This window comes from Colletotrichum godetiae (genome assembly GCF_030913485.1).
Source record: "Colletotrichum godetiae strain CBS 193.32 chromosome Unknown BDP55scaffold_114, whole genome shotgun sequence".
Taxonomy (NCBI): Eukaryota; Fungi; Ascomycota; class Sordariomycetes; order Glomerellales; family Glomerellaceae; genus Colletotrichum; species Colletotrichum godetiae.
In genome coordinates, this window is record NW_026851362.1 from 51,976 (window position 1) to 60,686 (window position 8,711).

At 38.4% G+C, this 8,711-nt stretch overlaps 2 protein-coding genes across 2 annotated transcripts; both read right to left on the reverse strand.

Moving 5' to 3' along the window:
- Nucleotides 1–632: 632 nt before the first annotated feature.
- Nucleotides 633–2,467, reverse strand: BDP55DRAFT_687614 (uncharacterized protein). The gene is made up of 3 exons (XM_060576587.1): nt 2,311–2,467; nt 1,898–2,247; nt 633–1,844 (listed from the first exon to the last, which is right to left on the reverse strand). The coding sequence occupies exons 1-3, from the start codon at nt 2,403–2,405 to the stop codon at nt 814–816; spliced, it is 1,476 nt and encodes a 491-aa protein (XP_060421667.1). The 5' UTR covers nt 2,406–2,467; the 3' UTR covers nt 633–813.
- Nucleotides 2,468–2,815: 348 nt separating this feature from the next.
- BDP55DRAFT_687623 (uncharacterized protein) lies at nt 2,816–3,784 on the reverse strand (the record flags this gene model as incomplete). The annotated part of the gene is made up of 4 exons (XM_060576588.1): nt 3,572–3,784; nt 3,168–3,501; nt 2,902–3,111; nt 2,816–2,867 (listed from the first exon to the last, which is right to left on the reverse strand). Exons 1-4 carry the CDS (start codon nt 3,693–3,695, stop codon nt 2,816–2,818), a joined length of 720 nt encoding a protein of 239 aa, XP_060421668.1. The 5' UTR covers nt 3,696–3,784.
- Between the last annotated feature and the right edge of the window lie 4,927 nt (nt 3,785–8,711).

Here is an 8,711-nt window from a genome sequence, read left to right on the forward strand (position 1 = left end):
AACCGTGGTTTCCAGCGAGATGACCGCATCTCGCACACCACCGCCAGTCAGTTCGTCCGCTAAACGGCACCGGGCAAGTCTGTAAAGAGCGGGCGACTAAAGCTCGCTACGTGCCTTCATAGCCAGAACGGTGACCACTTCCAATTTTCTCAATACTGCAACTGGTTTGTTGAAGCTACAGGTGTTCTAGTCTGAATTCAGCTACCAAGTACGTACAATGACAATTGATGTAATTATCACGGGACCAGATGTGGTAGCGTTCTGTCTCGGCGAGCTTCAGCGTAGGTCACTAGCAAGGCGTCCGGATGTGACAAACCCCGAGTCACCAAAGCCCCGGACCGCAGAAGCGCCCACCCGCTTCGAGGTCCCCATGGACGGGATGCTTCGGCATGGGTTACTGGTAGGGCACCCGGATGTGGAACCTTCCAATAGTAGCATGGCCGGCCTGGGCGCTTCGGGGGTCCGCAGACGGGACATCGTGTTCCGTATCCGTGCCACCTACCAGTAACATTATCCCAAACATCCGTCTGCAGCGTAGCCAAAGCGTCCACCCGAGCTATCAAAAAGCTTCTCGCCTGTTACTAGTAAATTGAACACGACCAGCGTGCGGCCCGCCAGCGGATAGCTCCAGCTCAATCGGCGCTTGTTGTGCTGCTGTCAAAGGGGCTCTGTCCTTGGTGCCCCTTCAACGTGGATCAGACATTAGGATCACGAATTAGCATCGTATCGCGTTGAAGACACGGAACAGATGTGTAAGGGGCAATTCAGTATATATATCCATGCGTCAACACTACATACTCTGTGTGATCTAATTTAAGCCTGCCCTCCTGTCATTTTAGCCATCCGTCTACGCTCTACCTTCTTTGATCGTCTTTGCATGACCTGGCCTGATGTCCTCAGCGACACGCCATGGGAGGTCTGTACATGCCGTCTGAACGCATCCAGTGTCGCGAAATTTGGGTCATCCTGGCATTGAGGATGGTTGCACCGAATGGGACCGCCACGTTGGACGGCACGCTCTCGTTCTACCAGATGCTGGTCGTCAAAGTGATCATTTCTGACCGTTGGCCGGCAGTACTTGAACGTCCGTTCTTCTAGTGAAAGCCTGCAATCCCCCACACAATCAGGACACTGATTCGGATCAAGGAGTAGTGGAAAGGGCTTGGGTCGAGGAGTGTCTTCGATGGGTGGCTTGGGTTGAGGATGGGTGCGGATGCGGTCTCGTCTGACCGTCTCTCTCTTGTCACAAAGTGTCACCATCAGATCGATAGCCTCAACCCAAAGCTCCATGAGTTTGTCGTGAGAGCAGTCGGCTGGTTGGTGGCAGAGGATGTGGGCCAGTCTGGTGCGCTCGGGAATCTGGAGGTTGATGACCGGTTCAGTATACTCCTCGTCTTCTTCGCCGTTCGCTTGCCTCTCAATATCCCATGTTGGCCGGTTGTAAAAATGATATTCGCGATACTCTTTTACGACACTCTTGTCGCGTTGATCCCGCTTTGTGCGTATCTCCTCGGTTAGCCTGCGGATTTTGGCTTCGTTCTCTTCACCCTGCACTCGGTATTGACCACCCTTCAACTTCTGTCGCCGTTGCTCCAGCTCCAGGATTTCCGGATCGGGAGGCAAGTTATCCCAGACCTCCTTGGGAACCATGTCTCTCGTTGCCCGGGGATCGCGCGTGAGGCTGACGTGCGCGAACACCTTGTACATCTGCTCCTCGGGTTCCTCTTCTAGAAAAGTATTCTGGAGGTCGAATTCGACGTTCTCGTTGAGATACGCACCTTGGAACGTGGCAAACTTGGGATCGTGGCGCATCATCTGGTCGCGCACAGCATCAGACGCATTCCCTGCAGGCCTTAGTATTTGTAGTCCTCGGCGAATACTGCTCACTTTGACCTACCATTTGCTGCATTCGCCGCTCCTCTTCGGGCGAACCGTGGCGTCCAGGCCTTCTCGAAACCTGCATCGAGGCTCTGTCGGCCCATGTCGTCTCGTAATTTGGAATAGCTCATGGCCTCGTCGACGACCAACGCACTGCCGTTGAGCTTTCGAAAGATCGGAACCTTGAGCATTGACTGCTTCCACCGTAAAGCCGTAGACTGGACTGGACCCCTGACCTCTGCTCTTAGTACCTGGGTTGCATCTGTCAGGCTTGCTGCGTCGAAAGCCTGGTCGTGGAGCGCTAAGGCGATGATGGTGCTGACGGCACAGAAGATGAACCTTCTTGCAGGGGTAAAGAAAAAGACAGTCCTGTCCATAGTCAGCATTAAAAGCTCCGAAAGGGATTGGAGCCGCGGTGCTACGCATACTCACGGCCTTGGCTTGTTGTCAGCTCCTTTGTGGTGGATGAACTTAACAGCCATTGCCGGTACGGCTCGTCCCGTCACCGGATGGCGAACAATCATCATAAGTATGTCCTCATAGCACAAGGCTTTCGGACGCCCCCGCCCAGCTGTTTCCTGTATCAACAGTCTGTCGAGGAGAAGGGAGTCTTTGTCTTGTGATGGTTGGTCATCATAGTCCACGTTCTCTGTGTCTTTGCCACACTCAAGATCAAGGGACTTGACGCCTTGGATCTTGAAAATCTCGTCCGTGCATCCGTCTTTGGGTCTTTTCCTTTCGGCATGCACGATCTCGGCAGGCCGCGCACCAGTGTAGCAGAGGAGCTGATAGCAACCAGCCAGCTGAGTGCGCTGCCGTTCTGACGGGAAGATACCGGTATCGTACGCAATGTTGAATGTCAAGATAGCCAGGAGGTTATCAGCTCCGAGGACTGGCTTCCCGTTGATGTTCGGTGCCCGGTATCCGAAGCGAGGGATCAGGATCGTGTGGTGGAACTAGCCCAGTCCGTATTAGCATCATTGTAGAATCTGTCGACTGCCGCAATTGGTAAATACCTTGTACAGCTCTTTCGCGTCATTCCTATCCATGTAGCGACCGGCGACGGTGGTGTATAGCTGCTGAAACTGCCGGATATAGACCTGCGTCGTACCCCAGGACTTGATTTTCCCTATCGACCACTCGCTGATCCGGAGAAAGAAGCTCATCATTGTCACGCGAGTTACATTTTTCAAGGCCGCTTGCCATTCACCGAGGTTCTGCTCTTGACAGTAACTATTGTTATAGAGGTCAGTCAATAAGGAAACAAGCCTGAGATTCTCGCAGCGAACCGTTTCCATTTCCTGCATACGACCGCGATATTGATCTCGGTTTCGTCTGCATATCTCGGCTTGATGAAGTTGACGTTCTTTAGCTGCTTGCGTAGGTCGGCGTGCTCCTGAGCCGAGAACGGCTTCGGCTGGTTCGCGATCCGACGTTGTGTTTCTTGGTCGGTAAACCGCTTCAAAAAGTCAACGGTTGCTTTTGTATGTCGAGGGCGACAATCGGCGAGCACCGGCTGGGACATGGTTGCGAGATGGTCGCTCGTCGCGGCGGTAGAAGAGAGGTCGTGAGCGTGTACTGAGGCGAGAGAAGACGACAAAAGAAGGCAGGCACGACGCCGCTCTTTATGGTGGGCGGCGCCATTGCGTCAAGCAGAACCTGAACAGCCTGAGCAGCCAGAAATCGCTCCAACGGATGCCAGAAAGCGAGGGAGTTGGCAAGAACAAGCAAGTGTTGGCATAACCGACGGGCAGGGTAGAAGGGAAGGAGGTAGAAGGCGCTTGGACAAAAGATAGCAGGGTGGGGCGCACTGCCATGACTAGGTTGCGGGCGTTGGAGGCAGCGGGACGAAGTATTTAATACCTGCCAGTGTCCTCCCCTCGCCCGGTTCGCTCTCACTGCTTGTGCCGCATAGAACGGCGGCACTTCCCACCGAATTCGGCGGCACTAGCAGCGACTTCTCGCTTTTACGAGTACGTAGTAATATAAATACTAAAGTTCTAGTATTTTCAGATAGAATAACGGGCCTACTATACTTTTAAAAGTAGGTATATTACGTAAAGGTATTAGAGGATTAGGCATTAATCGTTAAACTTTTTATAGAGTTTAATCTAGGCTTTCTCAAAAGTATACTTAATCTTAATAAAAATAATAAACTTCTATATTATAAGGACCTTATAATACGTATAAAGGGGGGGCTTATTAATAGGCGTATTAATATAGGCCTTATCTTTATTATTTAATATAGCTATTACTTATATTAATAATTAATATCCCTCGTTATTAGACCTACTACTATTATTATTATAGCTACGGTCCTTAACCTATTTTTATTTAACCTTAAGTATAATATTAGAATTAATATAGTAGATATAAAGTTATTACTAAACGTCCGGGAACTATTTATTTAATATCGCCTTTATCTACTTATCATAGTTTATAATAATAATAATAAGGTAACGGACTAAATATTAATTTATAAGTTAGTAGATATTTACTAAGAGAAACCGGAAACCCTTTAATCTCTCGTTATTAATAAGGCCGAATGCGGCACTATAAATAAATCTAAAGTAGGTCTACCTAGTAGCTTAGAAAAAAGGGAGTTTAAAGCGATTAATATTATAAATATTATTAAAGCTAATTACCTTAAAGAATCGTTTCTATATTTAGAAATAATAAAGAAAGGTCTAGATAAGGCTAATAAGGCGGTTTAGCTCGTCGTCTATCTATTTTACTATATATAACCTGTTTATAACCGCCCGTACTACTTCTATAACTATTTAGTCTAATAAAACCCCCGCCTTTATTACGGTATCTTAAGACTAAATTACGTACCTTATAAATAACTATACGTTCTATAAATATATATTTAAATAGTTTTTTACTAGCCTCTTTAACGCTAGCCCGGTTAATATAATTAACTAAAGCCCTAGCCTTTACGTATTCATCTATAAAGAAGAGGGAATTATTAATATTCCCTATATAATCGCTATTCTCTATACTATTATCGGTTTATTTATAACTAATAATAAACTTATAAATAGACTTCCCTTAAACTAAATTCTTTATAATTTAAAGATCTCGGTAAACACCACTTATTTTACTAAAACGGATATTAAAGCTTATAAAGGCTATATTATAATATATAAAACCGCCTTTATTAATACTGCTAAAAATAGATTAACTAAAAACCTTTATTTTATTATTAATACCGCTTATATATATATATAGTATTATAACTAGTCCTAACTCTTTAACCTAAACCTAAATAACCTCGTTAAATATATTAATAAAGAGAAATTCACGCTAGCTCATATTAGCGCTCTATTTAATATTAATAATATCGATATAATTAAGGGAATTAATACACCGGCATTACAAATTAATATACCGGCGTCGCCCTTATACCGGCATCGCTATTCGACTCTTTAATTAATCTAAAAAAATATTATTAATATAGTCGAATTCTACTAGATGCCTATAAAGTATCTTAAGTATCTTAAGCTTTTCTATTCCTTTACTCTCTTTACGTTAAGGTTATATTATTAAGCCTCTTAGTCTAACTTATAGTATTTACCTATAATAGCTTTTTTAATTAAAGTTAAAAATGTTCTATAAGGCTAATTTTAAAATAATACCCCTACAAATAAACCTCTCTCTTTATAAGAGCGACTATTAATTAATTACGGCCTTCTATTATTATTTAATTAACTATTATTATTTCCCTTTTTAAAAAGTAGCTACCTTAATATTAATTAATTTTATAAAGTTAATAATCCTAAAGGGTAGCACGACCTTATTACCGAGCTCCTAACTGGTATACTATAAGATATATAACCTTTTATAAACGATTACTTTAATATAAAGCCTATATTATACTTTATTCGCTATTTCTTTAAGGGAATAATAAAAACCTAGCGGACTATCCTCTTACGATTTTATTTAGAGTATAACCCCTCTCTCTCTCCCCTTAATAAATAGTCCTAATAACCTTCCTATCTTATAATAAAGTAGTTTAATAATGCCCTCTAATTTATTAAATAGGTTATTAGGACTAATTAATAATTAATAACGATATTACTCCGATAATAAGAATATATCTATTAATAATAAGAAATATGGGGTCCTTAAGTTAACCTACTACCTTATTTACCCCTATAGCTATCCTTTATTTAAAGTGAAATGTCTTTCCGAACTATAGCCTTTTATTATATTTTAAGTAACCGATCTTTTTTTCCTTTTATAACCTAAATCCTAAACCTATTAATTCCTAGCAATCTAGAATAAACCTATAATGCCCTTTTTAATTAAGTTAATAATTTTATAAGAGCTAATAGATTTAGTATTATAAAGCGGAATAGGTATAAAGCTCGAGGCCGAATTATTTAATATACCTTTTAATATAATCGGTTTAGTAAGCCTAGGCCTATATAAGGCGCTAATATTCGATAATATAAGTTTTATAAATACGGTTATAAATAGTAAGTTATTGCCGAGGCTTAAGAGGAGGATAAGTAGCTATTATGTTATTATTTAGACCCCTAGTATAATTAATATAATTACGGCCCTAGCCTTAAAGCCTCTATATACCCTTTATATTATAGGTTTACCGAGGTAGTTTAGGATATTATTAAAACTATAAGCTAACGAGTTAGGATTTAGGTTCGTAATATATATATTATTATTTAAAAGTAGTTTCTAAAGTCCTTATTTACCTAGTAAGATATTTATAATACTAGGGCTTATATAAATTAAAAGAAACTAGGTAGATATTTGCTAATTATAACGTTAATTAGGCTATTTAATAAATAAGATATTTTATATATAATAAAATGGGCAGACGATGAACTAAATTACCTTATTAGCCTTATCTAGACCTTTCCTTATTATCTCTAAATATAGAAGCAATTCCTTAAGGTGATTAATTTTAATAATATCTATAATACTAATTACTTTAAGCTCCCTCTCTTTTAGGCTATTAGGTAGACCTACCTTAGATCTATTTATAATGCTACGTTCGGCCTTATTAATAATAAAAGACTAGAGGGTTTCTAGTTTCTTTTAGTAAGCATCCGCTAACTTATAGACTAATACTTAATCCGTTACCCTATTATTATTATTATAAACTATAATAAATAGATAAAGGCTATACTAAATAAGTAATTCCCGGATATTTAATAATAACTTTATATCTACTATATTAACTTTAATATTATACTTAGGGCTAAATAGAAATAGGTTAAGGACCGTAACTATAATAACAATAATAGTAGGTCTAATAATAAAGGATATTAACTACTAATACAAATAATAATTATATTAAATAATAAGGATGAGGCCTATATTAATAAGCCTATTAATGAGCCCCCCCCTTATACGTATTATAGGGTCCTTATAATATAGAAGCTTATTATTTTTACTTTTAGTATTAAATTAAATAATAATAATATTAAGGGTTATTTTTTAAATAATTTTAATTACTTATATCGGCTTATTGACGTTATATAGGATATAATTAGCGATTAGGAGCTATATTTTTATTAGGCCTATATAGAGGACGAGGTATTTATAGGCCGGGAGTATATAGGTACTCGCTTTAAGTATTTAGGCGAACTTTAAATAATACTTTCTTTAAAATATCTTACTTTAATTAGCACGTAAGGCCGGCTTATAAAAAAGGTAATACCGTTTAATAAAAGGCTATTTTTAGCCCCCCTTAAAAATTATAGTTTAGACTATACTATTTTAATTAAGCTAGGTATCCTATACTATTATAAGATCTATTTTAAAATATTAAATTTAATTATTTTTAATAAATAGGAGGTATACCCTCGGTAGCGTCTTTAAAAAATGTTTTTATTAGATCTATACTGCTAGATCCTTAACCTTAAAATTATTATATCCCTCTATAATACGTTAAAGAATATAATATAGCCTGTTTTATTATAATTAACTTTATTTAAAGAAGGCCGGTTAGCTAATTAAGCCCGTACTACTTATAATAGCTAAGGTATAAATAGTAATATTATTAGAAGTTATTTATAAAAGATTAGTTATTAAAAAGTTAAAAATAAATAATATAGGGGTCGTTATATTTAAATTAGTAAATAGCTAGTTAATAGTAATTCTAATAAAAAGTATTTTTAGGGGGCTAATTGCCGAGGAGCTAAAGATAAATAATATAATAATTATTATATTTAAGTTAATAATAAGACCTTAAATAAGGGAGGCAAAACGGCGATATTTTATAGAATATTTATTGTTATTATTAGTAGTTTTAAGATTAATAATATTATTATTCTTAACTTAAAATATAATAACTAATTATATATAGTGGTTTTCTTTTTAGCTTTATAGACATAAAAGATTAATCTTAACGGAATTAGCATTTAAAGGAAATTATATAATGTAATATATAATATAACTATATAATATATATCCCTTCGGCGGAGGCATCCGCCGGGGCATTAATATATACGATATATTATATAACGGGAAAACTAGGTATATTATACTATATTCCTAACTACTAACTTCCGCCCGACCTTCCGCCGCCCCTACGCCTAAACGACTAACTTTACCTACTTTAATATATATAAAACCTCCTAATACTAGCCTATATAAGTAGCTAGATCTAGTATAATAGCTTCTTTTTCTACTAGGGTCTATAGACCTCTTATATAATTTCTTTTTTTTTATAATATAGAGCGTTTTTATAGGGTTGGTTTTATAGAGTATAATTTTAAAGCTATTATCAAATTACCGGATTTTAGCGTTATATTTAGTACGGTTATTTATAACGTTCGTAATTTTACTTAATTAAATACTATTTT